At 56.0% G+C, this 15,769-nt stretch overlaps 1 protein-coding gene across 6 annotated transcripts in view; it reads right to left on the reverse strand.

Annotated features, from left to right (window-relative positions):
• The window catches only part of COL16A1 (collagen type XVI alpha 1 chain), a 50,463-nt gene that overhangs the window by 23,703 nt on the left and 10,991 nt on the right, over positions 1 to 15,769 (reverse strand). For 3 of the 6 annotated variants that reach the window (XM_057703637.1, XM_057703621.1, XM_057703606.1), the window contains 30 exons: positions 15,606 to 15,647; positions 15,434 to 15,478; positions 15,302 to 15,337; positions 14,592 to 14,654; positions 14,166 to 14,210; positions 13,986 to 14,081; positions 13,784 to 13,822; positions 13,145 to 13,189; positions 12,969 to 13,004; positions 12,396 to 12,506; positions 11,956 to 11,991; positions 11,691 to 11,726; positions 11,505 to 11,615; positions 11,105 to 11,149; positions 8,824 to 8,859; positions 8,657 to 8,701; positions 8,225 to 8,356; positions 7,418 to 7,453; positions 7,105 to 7,212; positions 6,660 to 6,782; positions 6,504 to 6,557; positions 6,251 to 6,292; positions 5,909 to 5,944; positions 5,770 to 5,823; positions 5,520 to 5,588; positions 3,307 to 3,360; positions 3,189 to 3,215; positions 2,390 to 2,449; positions 2,165 to 2,212; positions 1,983 to 2,036 (listed from right to left, as the gene is read on the reverse strand). In XM_057703637.1, the coding sequence (XP_057559620.1) occupies positions 1,983 to 2,036; positions 2,165 to 2,212; positions 2,390 to 2,449; positions 3,189 to 3,215; positions 3,307 to 3,360; positions 5,520 to 5,588; positions 5,770 to 5,823; positions 5,909 to 5,944; positions 6,251 to 6,292; positions 6,504 to 6,557; positions 6,660 to 6,782; positions 7,105 to 7,212; positions 7,418 to 7,453; positions 8,225 to 8,356; positions 8,657 to 8,701; positions 8,824 to 8,859; positions 11,105 to 11,149; positions 11,505 to 11,615; positions 11,691 to 11,726; positions 11,956 to 11,991; positions 12,396 to 12,506; positions 12,969 to 13,004; positions 13,145 to 13,189; positions 13,784 to 13,822; positions 13,986 to 14,081; positions 14,166 to 14,210; positions 14,592 to 14,654; positions 15,302 to 15,337; positions 15,434 to 15,478; positions 15,606 to 15,647 (1,764 nt within the window). The remainder of the gene's footprint in view (positions 1 to 1,982; positions 2,037 to 2,164; positions 2,213 to 2,389; positions 2,450 to 3,188; positions 3,216 to 3,306; positions 3,361 to 5,519; positions 5,589 to 5,769; positions 5,824 to 5,908; positions 5,945 to 6,250; positions 6,293 to 6,503; positions 6,558 to 6,659; positions 6,783 to 7,104; positions 7,213 to 7,417; positions 7,454 to 8,224; positions 8,357 to 8,656; positions 8,702 to 8,823; positions 8,860 to 11,104; positions 11,150 to 11,504; positions 11,616 to 11,690; positions 11,727 to 11,955; positions 11,992 to 12,395; positions 12,507 to 12,968; positions 13,005 to 13,144; positions 13,190 to 13,783; positions 13,823 to 13,985; positions 14,082 to 14,165; positions 14,211 to 14,591; positions 14,655 to 15,301; positions 15,338 to 15,433; positions 15,479 to 15,605; positions 15,648 to 15,769) is intronic. The other 3 variants (XM_057703646.1, XM_057703629.1, XM_057703615.1) reach the window with 2 other exon arrangements.

Below are 15,769 nucleotides of genomic sequence, written 5' to 3' on the forward strand. Positions count from 1 at the left end.
AACCTGTTCCTGCACCTGAAGAGAGATGCTGCTGGGCCCTCTCTTCCCTGAAAGGACTGAAGGAGGTGACCAGGAAAGGGAACCTGCACCCTGCCTGGCATGAGGTAGGTGCCTGCAAGCAGCAGCCTTGGCTTGGTCTCCAGCACTGGTGCCAGACGAGGACCTGGGACCAGACTCGGCGGCAGTCACTCTTTTCTGCCTCGTTCCCCCAGCATGTCTTGGCAGGGTTCACATGACATCAGCGTGCGCTTGTTAATGGGTCACTTTGAAATGACTCTCACGCTTCTCCAGGCAAACTGCAAGCCCCCTGCAGACTGATTCCTGTTTCCTGGCAGTGTGGCAGGAAGCCCAGACCCTTGGTAAAGGTGTGGCTGGCCTGTGGGGGACCTGGAGTTGGCTCTAATTCTGAGCTCTCAACGAGACAGAGAATTGGAATCCTGACAGAGGCTCCCATCAGCAGAGGGGGTCCACCAGAGCAGATTCTCAGCCCAGGGTGAAGGGGGGTGTATCTAAAATCAACAGGGCAGGCGGGGAGTAGTTTGTAAAAAGCTTTCACACAATTCTGCTCTGCTTTTTCAGGTGAGACTCCCTCTTTCAGGAGCTGGGAGCCAGACACACAGAAGCTACTGTCTGTGCCTCCTAGGGCCTCTGGGAAGTGTGGCCTGGCAAGCAAACCTTGGAGAGCCGCCCTGCAGGGCAGTGGAGGGCAGAAGAAATTGCCCTGCACGGGAAAGCCCCAGTCCGGCGCCGCCATTTCTAGCCGATAACTTCAGACAAGATATTTCACCTCCCAGAGCCTCAGCGTGCCCATCTCTGACTTAGGGATAACATCGCCTTCCTACTGGAGTTGTTGTAAGGCTCAAACAAATGCGAGAGCATGGATGTAAAATCATAACAGTCGTTGTCGTCATGATGGCTAATGCCTTCCGAGCATTTACTATACGCCAGGCAAGCTTCTATACTTTTAGTATGCATTAACTTGTTTAATAGTCACAAAAGCCCCATGAGGTAGGTTCCGTAATTACAACATCTCCTCTTAGCAGCTGAAGGAACTGAGACACAGAGAGGGTAGGTGCCTTACCCAGCATCGCAGAGCTAACACATAGCAGAGCTGGGATCCAAAGTCAGGCTGCCTGGTTCTGGAACGCAGACTCTAATCACCATGCCGTGTGGACCTCAACTCCTACTGCTCTCCCCTCACTCCCTGGCCTCCTTCCTATGCCCCAAACACGGCAGGCACGTTCCCACCCCTGGGGCCTTTGCACCTGCTGCCTCGTTGGTCAGCAATACTCTCCTCTGCAGGCTCTCTCCTCATTTCCTTCAAGTCTTTTTTCTTTTTCTTCTTTCCTTTTTTCCCTTTAAGTCTTGATTCAAATGTCTCCTTCTTTTCAACACTTTTCTCAAATATCTTCCCTGGGCTCCTCCCATTCTCTATTCTCACTCCCTGCTTTCACTTTCTCACCAGGACATATCACTTTCTATCATGCTATATGTTATTTATTTCTCTTGCTTATCGTCTGCCTTTCCTCCTAGAATGCAAGTTCCCAGAGGGCAGAGATTTCTTTCTGTCCATGGCTGTATTGCCAGCACCTAAATGATGACTGGAAGATAGGAGGTGTGCAAAAATATTTGTTGCATGAATGAAAGTTGAACGCTGCTCCAAAATGGTGAGCTCTGTTCCAGTGTCAAGGATTGCTAGCTGACCCAGATTCTGGGTTCCTGACAGCTGACCAAGGTCCAAGCTTGGCACAGGTGTCCGTGGGAGACCTGAGCTACACACAGCAGAGTATTCCTCCAAAAAGGCCTGGGAGTACACACAGCCTGCTCTCAGGGACCAGTGGGTCCTCTGGACCACTCTGGGAGCACAGGGAGTGAGAAATGACATGTACAAGCATTGGGGCAGGGAAGTGTTACACTTGGGGTCCAGCACAGAGCATGCGCCCTGCCCCCCCTGCCCCACTCCTTCTCTTTTCCCCCTTTACCTGAAGGCCAGGCATTCCAGGGGGGCCTGGTGGTCCGGGAACACCTGGAGGACCCTGAAGGAGAGAAGAAATCATGAGACCCAGAAGTTTCGCCCCATCGCTGGGGTCAGCCGTGTTAGGATGGGTAAGCCTCAGGGCGCTGGCGGACAAGAGGAGAGACAGAGGAGACAAGCGACACACACCTGCGGGCCCGGCTGCCAGGAGCTGCCCATCCAAAGTCCCGGAGCACCCTGGGTGGGAGTAGGGGTCGCAAAAGAAGGGGAGAGGTTATAGGCAACATCCACACCAAGCGCAGGGCTGCGTGGGGAGGCAGCTGACCAGGGTGCAGGGGCCTGTGCATCTTGGGCACAAGGCAGGAAGCCAGCCCTCTCCCCCAGGCTGGGGGGAAGGCTCTCGGCACCACTTACCGGCATGCCAGAGAAGATGGGGTCCCCTCGGGAGGGGCACGGGCACTCCCCTGGCTCTCCCTGAAAAGACAAGAGTCTTTGTCAGCAGTGGGGCGAGGAGGGAGGACCCTCTGGAAACCGACAGCTGGGAGGCAAGGCAGGCTCTAGAGATGGAGAGGGCAGGATTTAAATCCAGGATCTGCCTCTTATGACTGTGCCCTTGGGTAGCCTGTTCCACCTCTCTAAACCTTGGTCTCCTCATCTGTGAAATGGGGATAATAATACCAGATGCACAGACTGTCATGAGAATGGAATGGATGAATGTGTAGAGAGTTCCTTCCATGTGTCAAGCACTCAGCAAACAACAGCTCTTGCTATTCTTGCATTTTAGCGTCACCGTCGTCTGCTGCTGCACAGGTATTCAGCCCCGCTCCCCTTGGCCCAGCCTTGCTTCCATGCCCTTCTCTCCTGCTCCCTCACATCCCTGTCCTTTCACTAGTCCGAACTCAGTTCCTTCCCCTGTCCTGTGACTCAGCACCCATCTGAAAATGCAGCTGCCTCCCATGGGCGCCTTGTGGCTCTCTGGGTCTCCTGGGATCCAGGTTGAGCCCTGGGCCAGCAACCAGGCGAGGTGGGAAGTGTTTGGGGCCCCTGCAACTGGAACCAGAGAGCTGGTGGGTGGCAAGGAGACCAGAATGACTCCTCAGCACCCATCCTCCAGTCCAGGGCGACGACCAAGTGCAGAGGATCCCTTGGGTGGCAGAGCCCTAGCGGCTGCTAATTTCCCCCAGAGTATTGGTCACAGGTCGCTGGGACTTACCTTCTCTCCCTGTGATCCCTTTTCACCCTGCAGGGAAGAAACACAGGGGGATGAGTAGACAGGGGTGTGGAGGCAGAGCCATCTGTGGCTTCCTGGTGCCCTGAGACACGGTACTCACCGGCATCCCTCTGGCTCCCGGAAGTCCAGTCTGTCCTTCTTGCCCATCAGGGCCCTGAAGGGAGAGAGCACAGGTTCAGTGGGGGAGGCTGGACAGCAGCCAGCCATCTGGCCTGCCTGCAGGGGAGGGTAATAGGACAAATGGAAGCAGCACCAGGCTCCCCTGGAACCCACCACATCCCAGTGCCCATGTCCTAGAGGAGGAGACTGAGGCCCGAGAGGCAAAGTGAGGAGGAAGGAGGAAGAAGACTGGCATTTCCCGAGCACCTTCTGGGTGTCAGACACTAAGCCAAGCACCTGTCAGAGAGCACTGGATGGAATCTTAGCCCAGCATGATGTATTGTTCCATTTTACAGGTGAGGAAATGGAGGCTTAAAGAGATTTTGTAATAGACCCAACAGCATGACGGCACCCAGGTCTGTGTGACCCAAAGTCCCTGCTCTGTCCCCTCTTCCTTTAGTGCTTGACACACATTCTCTCCATCATAATAGTTCTCTCAGTTAACTTGAGGAGGAGAGAGGAATTTCAGCCCCGCTTTGTCAACAAGGAATTGAAGGCTATCACTTGCGTAAGGTCAACACAACTAGTGAGTGTGGGGCCAGGATTGGGAAGCCTCCTGGATGGGATTTGGCTTGAGGGAAGACGGTCTGGAGAGGTTAGCAGGGCATTCTGATGGCTGCTCTCCTGCGGGACAGGCCACCTTTGCACGTGGGACTCAAAGCTCCCTGAGGACCAGGGCTGCCTTCACCTTCACCTCTGCCTTTACCGGGGGCTCCCTGGGATAGGCGGGGAACCTGACTACCCAGCTCTGCTAGGCGACCAGAGTGATGGTGGGGACGTGGGCAAGGCCGTGGCCCCTCTGGGCTTCTGTGGAATCCATCAGTGATTCCCAAACTGGGTCTGGAATTTCTCTAAGGACCCATAAAGATAGAAAAGGTACGGTTCACTGGGCTATTTTCAACATTACCAAAAGCCTCAGAAAAATTATACATTTGCCCACAACCTGGCACGGCACAGACTGGCTGAAAGGTAGCATTTCTTTGATTTAGGCTAGAATTATATAGTCTTGAAAATTCTAGTGGGTTCACGTGGAGTCGAAGCTAGCTATTATACAGGCCTTTGATGAATTAAAATGAGGAAATGCATCTATTATTACCTAATCTATGCAATTTGTTCAATAGACACATTCTTCAGAACATGGAGATCATTGGTGGCACAGTAATAAAGGGAGGTCCTTGAGGGTAACGAGCTTGGAAGTGTTGCTGATCTAGATAGACCTGTGCTGGCCAGTATGGTAGCCAATAGCCACATGTGGCTACTTAATTTTTTAATTAATTAATTAATTGGCTGCATTGGGTCTTCATTGCTGCGGGGGCTTTCTCAAGTTGTGGAGAGCAGGGGCTACTCTTCATTGTGGTGCATGGGCTTCTCATTCCGGTGGCTTCTCTTGCTGTGGAGCACAGGCTCTAGGCACGCAGGCTTCAGTAGTTGTGGCACATGGGCTCAATAGTTGTGGTGCATGGGCTTAGTTGCTCTGCAGCATGTGGGATCTTCCTGGACCAGGGCTTGAACCCGTGTCCCCTGAATTGGCAGGCGGATTCTTAACCACTGCGCCACCAGGGGAGTCCCCTTAATTTTAAAATAATTAAAGTTAAATATAAAATTTCATTCTTCAGTCACACTAGCTGCATGTCGAGTGCTCAAAAGCCACAGGGGGCTGGTGGCTACGTCTCAGGCAGGGCAGAGAGGTCCATGCGGCTGCATCGTTTTAGATGATCTCGAATGACTCCAAGGTTTGAAGGGGCGGGCACAGAACATATGGGCTTTGAGTCAGACAGACCTGGGTTCGAGTCCTGGCTCTGTCTCCTCACTCTCTGGCCTTCCGTTTCCTTATCTGTGAAATGCGGATAACCATAGCCTTTCCCTTACAGGGCTATTGTGAGGATGAAGTGAATCTCTGTTTGCTTAGAGCTTAGCACAGGGCCTCAGCACAGTCACTGCTCAAAAACTGATGGTGTTCAATCCTGTCATTCTTCAGGGGCTCCCCCCAAACAGTGCGGCCTTCCTTCTCCCAGGCTGGGCTGGGCTGAGGCCTCTCTCTTCCCATCCCTCGTGCTGTCGGGACAGGCAGGGTCAGCCCCATGCCCTCTTCCTGGTGGCAATGCCCTTGGTCCCAGCAACATCCCCAGTGTGAAGCACAGAGGGGGCCCTTACCGGAGGCCCAGAGACACTGGCACCAGGAGGTCCCACAGGCCCAGTGGCTCCTTTTGCCCCTGGAGATCCCTGTGGAAGAGAGGGTACAAAGGTTGCAGGGCCAGAGCTGAAGCCAGTTACAATCCAGCAGGGAAAACCAGGCCTTGGACAGCCCTCTGACGAACGTCCCTCAGCCCTTACATCCCCTGAGCCCACTGCTGGGACATTCCAAAGGATTACAAGCCTGGAGCCCAAGGAGACAGAGGCTCACCTTGGCGCCCTTCGCTCCAGCAGGGCCAGGTGGTCCCCGAGGTCCTGGAAGCCCCTGCAGACAGAAGTGCCCTTAGTTATCCCTATCCTAGAGCGGCCCCTTCCCCTGCCCGTCTCCTCCAGGCCCAAGGCAGACGTACCTGAATGCCAGGCAAACCCTGGGCTCCAGGCTCCCCCTGCAAGTCACAAAAGGCAGACTGGGCCACCGCTGCCCAAACCAACCTGCCCCCTGGCAGACCTGGTCTGGGGTGGGGTGTCTGCCAGCCCAAACTCAGGAGAGCTCCACGAGGAGACTCTGAGGGTCAGAGAGGAGCAGGAGGTCAAAACCAAAGTCCCCGACAAAAGCAAAAGCAGGCCAGGGCTGTGCCCTTGAGCATCTGGGGGCAGGTAGAGCTCTGAGGTTTGGGGGGCAGATGGGAGTGGGCAGCTGGCTAAGGGAAGTGCCAGAAGGCGAGCAGGCAAAGGTGAGGCCGGAGACTCACCTGGGGCCCCTGGACTTCCATTCCTGGAGGCCCAGGCTCTCCCTGGAGGCAGAAGGACAAGCCTGGGCTTGGGATTCCCCACTCACCCTTCTCCCCTGCCCCAGCCCTCCTCCCGGGCCTCCTCCACCTCCACCCTCTTCCTGCTCTGCAGCTCATCTCCATCCCCCACTCCAGGTCCACTGCCCCCATGTATCTGCCCATCCACACCCCACCCACACAGAACCACAGCCCAGGCCCCCACACTCACACGTACCTGTATGCCCTTCAGTCCTGGGGGCCCTTGAACTCCTTGTAGACCAGGCTGGCCCTAAAAGACAGAGGTGAGCCATGGCTCCCACAGGGCAAAGGGGGCAGGAGGGAGAGAAGAAAGCCAGGAGGCAAGGGCAAGAGGGCAGGTAGCAGAACTCACCGGTTTACCAGGCCGGCCCACGCCTTCCGGCCCCGGATCTCCTTTCGGGCCTGGCTTCCCAGGCAGTCCTGCCCTGTTAGTCAATGCCCCCTGCAGGCCGGGGCAGGCGGTGCAGCCATCACCCTGGGCAGAGATGAGCAGGGCCAGGAGCTGGTGAGCCAGGCCTAGGTCTGGCAGCCGGGCCGGGAGGAGGCATCGGAAAGGGGACCCTTGTGCCCGTCTGAGAGCTCTGCCCCTCCACTGACCTCTCCTCAGCCTGAGATATCAAAATCGGCCCCGGACACCCCTAGCTCTCCTCCCTGCCCCAGAGAAGAGCCGAGGTGCCTCCGCCCAGTGATCCTGTTATCCCGCGAGGCTCACAGCCTCACCCCAAGTCCTTCCCCTCATGAGCTCTCGGCCTGAGCTCTTTTTGCTCGTGCAACACGCTGCCCCCTGCCTGACTGACCTTTTCTCCTTTTGGCCCTGCAGGGCCCCGAACTCCAGGCTCTCCCGACAGTCCCGGCCACCCCGTGGTGCCCGGCATTCCAGGATCTCCGGGGTTCCCCGCATCACCCTGTAAGGAATGGGGTTCAAGAAGGGCAGGGGTGACCCAGCTCTGGGCACAGTGCCCTCCTGGGACCTGCAGGCACTCAGAGCCCTTCACTGGGGCTGGGGGCTAGGCAGGGAGTGGAGAGTAGGCACAGGGCAATCAGGGATAGGAGGTGGGGAGGGCATCTGAGAGGAGGTGGTGCCCACCTGTGCCCACCGAGTTATCTTACCTTCTGCCCCTTCAATCCACGCTCTCCAGCTTTGCCCTGAAGAGGAAGCATTTCCAGCACCCATTCACTCATACTAGACCCCCTTAAGTGTCTGGCACTGTGTTAGACCCGGGGATACCACACACAAGCCAGGTCAAAATCTCTGCTCTCATTCTAGTGAAGCAAAATTGTATAGACCAAGAGAAGAGACTTGAGCCAGGCTCCCTGCCTGGGAGATCCTGGGCAAGTGACTTAACCTCTCTGTGCCTCGGTTTCTTTATCTGTCAAATGGGAGTGATAAAAAGATCACAGGCGTCTACCCCATAGAGCACTTGTGAGATTAGACAAGCTGACATATGTGAAGCAGCGCATGGCCACGATGCACACTTTGTCAGCACTCACTGCTATTAGTAAAGCAGTAACAATAATAATTGCCACAGTGGGAATCATCATTTCTCGAATGCCTACTGTGTGCTTCTAAGTGCTTTACACATCGTTCCTGGGCTTTACAACAACACCATGCATAGGAAACAGAGACACAGAGAGGGGAAGTAACTGGCTCAAGGCAAAGGACTAGTGAAAGGCAGAGCTGGACTTCAAACCTAGGTCTATCTGGTCCCAGGTTGGTCGTCTTTCTGCACACCCAGCCATGCTGTGTCCAGGATGAAGGGCAGAGGTCTGTCAGGCCAGCTCCCTCTGGGGACAGAGGCACTGACCCTTCCACACACTCCCACTTACTCCCCACTGCGCAGGGAGCCTAGAGACCCAGGCAGGCCCCACCCCCCTCAAGCCCTGCCTGCATCCCACCTCATAGGCCCCAGAACACACCTGTTTTCCTGGCAGGCCAAAGCCTGGAGGCCCAGGCTCCCCCTTCTCTCCGGGAGGCCCAGGCAAGGCCACCACGTGGCTGTCCCCATCCTGATGCTTAGACAGAGCTGGGCATGGCTCACAAGGCTCCCCCTGCCAAGCAAGGACACGGAGTTGGGGACCCAGGCAGGCTTGGAAGGTGGCGCTGGGGCAGATAGCTGGGCCTGACACACCACCTGTGCTGGGCAAGGGATATCTCAGGAGGCATTGTGGGAAAACAGGTAAGAAACGAAGGTGGGGGCCAAGGCCTCAGGGGTCCTGAACATCACGCTAAGGAATCAGATGTTACCCTCAGGCAATGGGGAGCCTCGGAGGGTTTTGAAGTAGAGCAGGATGAGCGTGTGTTTGGGAAGCTGGCTCTGGCTGCAGTGTGCAGCACGTCTTCAGACTCACCTTCTCCCCCTTGATGCCTGTGGGTCCCACTGGCCCTGGAGGCCCCTGTGTGATAAGAAGCCATGTGTGATGCCTGGCGTCTGCCTGGGCCGTGCTGGGGCCTATCATCTCCCCACCTCCCGCCTTGTCCTTCTCCCCATAGCTGTTACCATCCAAAGCTCACTTACCGCACTGCCAGCTGGCCCCACCTCCCCGAGATTACCCTGAAAGCAAAGCAGAGGACACAGAGTCAAAGTGCGGAGGCCACTTTAAGTCATTCCCAAACCCCAAACTATAAGAACAGCCCCTTGGAACCCCCGACTACCCTCCTCATTTCCTGGCTAGGGAAACCGAGACCCAGAGAGGGAAAGGGATTACCCCAAGGTCCCCAGGGGAGTCTGTGGCCAGCCTGTTTCTGTCCCCAGCCTCACTCTGCAGAATCCCAGCGCCACCCTCAGCCCTGGCCCAGTGCACAAAGATCATGAATTCGTTTATCCAACAGCCACACGCGGGACGCCTGTACGTGCTGCGCACTGGGCGAGGTGCCAGTAGGTGCAGTGAACAGCACAGACAAACACACCTATGGAGCTTACACCCTTGTGGGGACACCAGGAACTCTTAAATAATTGTAACTACATAGTGATGGGTGCTGTGAAGGAAATAAACAAGACGATGAGAACAAGTAGGCGGGGGAGGCTGTTCTAGACAGGATGGTCAGAGACGGGTTAGCCACAATTGTTAAAGAAAGACAAGACTGAGACCAGCCAAAGAAAGAACAGGGGGAGGTAGAGGGGAAAGCGTTCCAGGCAGTGGGAGCCACAAGTACAAAATCTAAGACGTGGGAACATTCTTGACATATTCTAGAAACGAAGCAGGGCAGCATGTCTAAAGGACAGGAAATGGGGAGAGGAGAACCAGATGACTCTGCACAGGTAAGGCAGGGCCAGGCATCCAGGGTCTCGTTAGGCAACAGCAGGCCTTCGGTACCAGGTCCAGTCACAGAGGGGTTTTAAGCAGGGAACGAATATAACCTGAGGTTTTGGGGGTTGGGTTTTGTTTTTGTTTTTACAAAGCCACATTAGCTACTGGATGAAAAAGTTGAAGAGCTGCAGTGGCCACAAGCAGGCCAGCGAAGGGACTGCCACCACCATCCCGGTGAGAGACAAGGGGACCCAGAGGTAGTGGCAGTCTTAGAGGTGAGCAAAGCAGGTGAAGTTGAGAGAGATGCTGTGGCAGAGCTGCCAGGTGGAAGAGATGACGTGGAGACGGGAGGAAGCCAGGATGCTGCCGGGTTTGGGATCTGAGGAGCTTTGAGGAACTCTGTATATGCCATTTATGGAGATGGGGAGGACCAGAAGAGGAAACAGGTGTGGGGTGGGGGTGCAAAGCTCCATTTGAGAAATAACAGGTGTGGTTTTCCTGGTAGAGTGGAATCTGAACATATATTCCAGTGTTTCCTACACTTGAACACACACACCCCCAGAACCCCTCATTTGAGTAACACTGCATTATTAATTCAATGCTGTCATTTGTCTCCAACGCAACCACAAATACAAACGTTCACATGGCACTGAAATTGCGTGACCCAGCTGAGCAGCGAAGACGACAGACTCTGGAGACAGATTCCCTGGGCTCAAATCCCAGGTCTGCACCCAAACACCCATGTGACTTTGGGCAATTTACTTGGCCTTTCTGGACCTCTGTTTCCTCATCCATAAAATGGGAATAATGGAGTACCTACCCCATGAGGTCTGGGGAGAAGGAAACAAGTCAATATGTCTACAAGCCCTTGGAATGCTGCTTGGCACAAAGTAAGCGGTAGAGAAGGGTTATTATTATTATTTTATTATAAGGTGGTCTTGAAGGTACTTAATTGTTTTGGATTACAGTAAATTAAAAATACAACACTGGACTTCCTAGGTGGCGCAGTGGTTAAGAATCTGCCTGCCAATGCAGGGGACACAGGTTCGAGCCCAGCTCTGGGAAGATTCCACATGCCACAGAGCAAATAAGCCTGTGTGCCACAACTGTTGAGCCTGTGCTCTAGAGCCCATGAGCCACAACTGTTGAGCCCATGTGCCGCAACTATTGAAGCCCAAACACCTAGAGCCTGTGCTCCACAACAAGAGAAGCCACCACAATGAGGAGCCCGTGCACCACAATGAAGAGCAGCCCCTGCTCGCAGCAACTAGAGAAAGCCCGTGTGCAGCAACGAAGACCCAACACAGCCAATAAATAAATAAAATAAATTAATTAATTAAAAAAATACAACACTAAGGGACTCTCTTGGAGAACATGCAGCCTCTCAGAAATCAATTCTTGGACTCTAGTCTGTAAAACACTGATGAATTTATTTCTCTGTGTATTTACAGTTTCATCTCTTGTCTATGTTGTTCCCCACCCAGGGGCCCCCTCCCCGCCTCCCTGCCAAGAACACCCCCATGTTCCTGACATCTAACCAGGTCTCACCTTCTCTCCTTTCAGCCCTGTTGGCCCTGGAGCCCCAACTCTCCCCTGAAAAACAATCAAGTCACAGTCACTGCATCCCTCCATTTCCATCCCTTCAAGACTCCATGGGTCCCAGTGTCCACCCAGAAACAGAAAGGCCAGCTCGGAATTACAAATCCCACAACCCTGCAGGTAGCTGGACATCTGTTATATAGATGGGCACTCAGAGGTTCTAAGAGGGAGTCCCCAGAAGGTGAAGTGATGGAGGGAGACACTGGGCTACAGGCCTGGGGCTCCTGTCTCAGGGCCTCCCGCCTGGTCTCTGCCTTGAGACTCAGAGCCTAAGGAGACAGGAAGGCCACCAGTGTGGCAAAGATGGGCTGGCCTGGCCTGGCCTGGCTAGGAGGAAGCAGTCACTCACCGGAAGGCCAGGCAAACCGAGGCCGGGAGGGCCCACATCTCCTTTGGCCCCTACAGCGGGCCCAAGATGTTGGGCTGCTACGGCTGAGCTACAGGACAAGCAGGACTCTCCCTGGGGAAGGAAGAGAAGGGATCAGAAAGGCTCCCAGTAGTCAGAAGGGGGCAGACAGAGAACAAGTTCCCTCACCTTTTCTCCTTTGAGGCCTTGGATGCCAGGGTCTCCCTGCAGGGGGAAAAGGTTTATGGGCTGAGAGACTGGGTATGTTGGGGCACCCCAAATTTCCTAGCCATATATGAGGACAGCAATGTCATACACAACGAACCCTTCAAACACCCACGGGTCCCAGGGGGTTCAAGGTCAGCACCCCAGAGCCGGGGCTCATCAACCCATGTGACAGATGGAGGAAATGAGGCCAGGCTAAGCTACCCCACCAGAAAGTGCCTGTACATACCCGATCACCTTTTTGTCCAACAGCTCCCAGGCCCTCCTGAAAAAAAGGATCATTGAGGGAGTGGGGTACAGAGTCCAGGCCAGGACTGTAACCCAGCCCTGCCTACTCCTTTCCTCTACCTCCAACCAACACCCAATCCCAGAAGGAGGGCACAACCTCACTCACTATAAGGGTTGGCTCCACCCCAGCTTGCCCAAAAGGCATCTTAAGCCTTGGCTGGGAGAACCCTGTTTGGTTGCCATGGAGACCTGGGGCGGCCTTCTAGCCCAGCCCTAAACTCTATGGTTCGGCCCCCAACCCCACGGAGCTAAGAGCCAAGACTCTTTGCCCACAGTGTCTCTATGGCCGTGAGAAGTTTCTAGCCCCTCTGCCCAGCTTCTCCATGATTATGCCCCCAGGTTTTTTGCTGGATTCCCACAAGGGCCGCCCTGGGCACTCACCCTGGCTCGTGCAGGATCACCCGGTTCTCCCTTGGGCCCGGGCTTTCCAGGGAGCCCCACAAAGTTCTGGAACCCTTCAGGCAGCGTAGGGCACACTTCGCAGGGGTCACCCTAGCAGAAGGGAGAGAGCATGGGTGGCCAAGGTGGGGCTGAGACCCTGGGGAAGACAAGGAGCTCTAGGCGTGGAGTGGGCCAGGGCGAAGGGGACGGCAGGAACACTGAGGGGGCTTTCGTTCAACTGACTCATTCATTCAGCTTAAGATTCCTGGACATCAAAACTACATCCTCACAGCAAGCTGTAAGAAATCACTGTGTTCCATTTAGAGGTATGGAAACTTGGACAAAAAGAGAAGCGCACTGACCTGCCACGTGCATGGCCGAGGCGGGATTTGAGCCTGGCTGTGTAACTCCAAAGCCAGGCCCTTTATTTAGTAATCACACGCACACCATAGGAACAGAGAAGGGGTGGGGGTCCCCCAAGGAAGATCCCAGGCACGGCGCCCTTGACGCTCAGTGTCACCTTCAGAGAGAGGCCCTCCCATCCAAGCTGGGGCACCCAGACCTGAGACTCACCTTCTCTCCCTTCAGCCCTGGCACCCCTGGCTTCCCCTGTTGGAGAAGCAGTGAGCGTTAGTGCCACAGCAGAGAGGGCCCGAGGACCTAGGCCCGCTCCCTCTGGAGGCCTTGCTGGAGGAGGCCTGGGCGTGGTGGGCAGAGGCTCCCCTCCCCCACCGATTGGGATCACTCACAGGTTTCCCACCAGGACCTTCCTTTCCCGGCGTCCCGGAGCTGCCCTGCGGTCAGAAGAAGGGTTAAGGGGAAGGCTTCTGGCCGTGACCTCAGCCCATCCACCCCTTCGCCCTCCAGTTCCCTCTCTGGATGGCAGGGCGATCTCGCCAAATCTCCCATCTCCTCTTGGTCGGTTTTGTCAACAAACACTCCCTTCCTGTTGCCTGTCCTTCTCCATGTCTAACCTGAGTCCTTCTGGTTGCAAAGGAAGGGAGAACATGAGGCCTCTGCGTGCCCCTTCCCCAGAGCAGCAGGTTGCGAGGTCAGCTGGGTGAACCACAGCAGACAGACATGTCCAGGGTTTTTGGCTCTTTAAGGCGTAAGGCCCTAAAATGAGCTTGGACCCTCCAGTTAGGCCCCTCTGGTCATTACCAGACCCAGGCCGGCCTGTCCTTGTGCCTGGAACCCAGGCCAAGGCTCCCACGTCAGCAAGCACGGGGATGGGGACACTGCCCACTGAGGGTCCCAGCCCCCAGCCCCTTCCCCAACATGCCCGCGGCCCCCCCCCCCACTGCCACGGTCACCCCAGCCCCATTCTGCTCTCTCCTCCCACTTAGCAGGGGGCTCCCGCACGTGCCCCTGCTTCTGCCTGTGCTTACCTTGTCTCCCTTAGGGCCTGGAGGGCCACCTGGGTCCCCCTGAGGGCAGAAACAGGGTCAGGCAGGGGTTTCCCAGGGCCTTCATGTTCCAGTGACATCCACGCTAGCCCCTTCCCCCACCAGGCCCCCTGGGACCGAGCCTTACCTCCCCACCCCTGGCCAGGAGGGAGAAGGATGGAAAGGAGGGGCAAGGGGTACTCACCGGGGTCCCAGGAAGTCCTATCCCAGGGGGCCCAGGGAGGCCAGGGGGCCCAGGCTCTCCTGCCAGCCCCTCAGGCCCAACAAAGCCAGGGTCTCCCTGGAACAGACACAGGTGGGTGTGAGAGAGCCACCGCCTCAGCCCCACCACCCACTCTTCACCCCTCAGATGCCCGCAACTCACCTTCTGCCCTTTGGGCCCCATGACACAGATCTCCCCTGGCCGGCCCTATGGGCGGGGGGGAGGGTCTAAGAATGACGGAGGCCTAGCACCTCCCTGGGACAGCACCCCCACTGGGATGTGTAAATACCCAGCTGCCCAGCCCCACGGCCCCGTCTCAAAGCCAGACTCCACCCAGTGCTCCCGAGGTCATCAGACGTCCACCTCAGGACACTGGAGGTCAGGGGCTCCTAGGCTGGGAGTCAGGAGGCCCAGGATCAGGCCCTTTTCTGCCCCCTCCCTGGGGGCACAGCCCTCCCCTCCCTGGGTCTCTGTTCTCCAGTCTGAGCAGGGCAGTGGGATGGATTCGCAGAGTTATAGTCCAGCATTTCAAGACCACGTGCTGAGGGATGTTGGGGTCATGGAGGGGAAGGGGCCCAAGCACCGTACATCTCGGCCTGGCTTTCCTGGCGAGCCCTTGACGCCTCCGTCTCCCTTCTCGCCTTTCTGGCCCTGGAGAAGAAAGAGGCAAAGTGACTGAGAGAAGGGGCCAGAAGAGGGGGGGCAGCTCCATTTGAGGAGGGACAACTGCTTTCTAGACCCATGGTCTCAGCCTCCCTAGAGATGAAATGGCTTCGCAGGAGGGTAGACAACAGAAAGAACTTCCAAACCAGCCAGCCACTCACTCAGGGAGTATGTGGCTTTTCTCTCTAGGGCTGAAGGGAATTTGGACAAGGCAGGATGACTGGGAGGGTTGGGGGGTAGTGCCAGCTCTGGGCCCAGTGACACCATCCTCTAGGATGACTTTGAACACCTCCCTCCTCCTGTCTGTAGGGTTTGCAGATCTCCCTGGCACTCACTCCTCAAAATCCAGGCCCAGGGACTTCCCTGCTGGTCCAGTGGGTAAGATTCTGTGCTCCCAATGCAGGGGGCCTGGGTTTGATCCGTGGTCAGGGAACTAGATCCCACATGCATGCCTCAACTAAGAATTTTCATGCTGTAACTAAAGAGTCCACATGCCACAACTGAGTCTGCAAGCCATAACTAAGACGTCCGCTTACCACAACTAAGTCTGCATGCTGCAACAAAGATCCTGCATGCAACTAAGACCCAGTGCAGCCAAAAAAAGAAAAAAGAAAAAAAAAAGCCAGGCCCATTACCTTCTGGCCTACGGAGCCAGGGAGTCCTGATGGTCCCTGAGATGAGGAGGGTGAGGAAAAGAGAGGTGAGGAAAGCAGGAGGAGGCTGGCCAGGACCCGGCTGCCCTGCCCTGTCCCTAGTCCCATACTCACCAAGGCTCCCGACTGCCCCTTCTCTCCCTTTGGGCCTTCTGCACACTAAGCAGAGAGATAAGATGCTGAGAGGGGCCCAGGGTCACCCCCATGGGCTCTGAGGGCACAGCCCCTTCCCCAGGGGCTGACTCCATACTGGCCCCTTCATACAGGCCTCTCCTCCGGGTCTTACCTGAAGCGGGGCATCCGGGGAGATTCGAACACAGTCATTGCCCTAGAGGTAGGGAGCAAGGAATCAGCCTCCTAGGGGAGCCACCCTAGACCTGTTTTGAGGAGGATGGGCCCAGGAATCCCATAGTCCCAGGCGGCCCTAGAAAATAGAGGTTTCCATGCACT

The sequence above is a fragment of the Hippopotamus amphibius genome, chromosome 1 (genome assembly GCF_030028045.1).
Source record: "Hippopotamus amphibius kiboko isolate mHipAmp2 chromosome 1, mHipAmp2.hap2, whole genome shotgun sequence".
Taxonomy (NCBI): Eukaryota; Metazoa; Chordata; class Mammalia; order Artiodactyla; family Hippopotamidae; genus Hippopotamus; species Hippopotamus amphibius.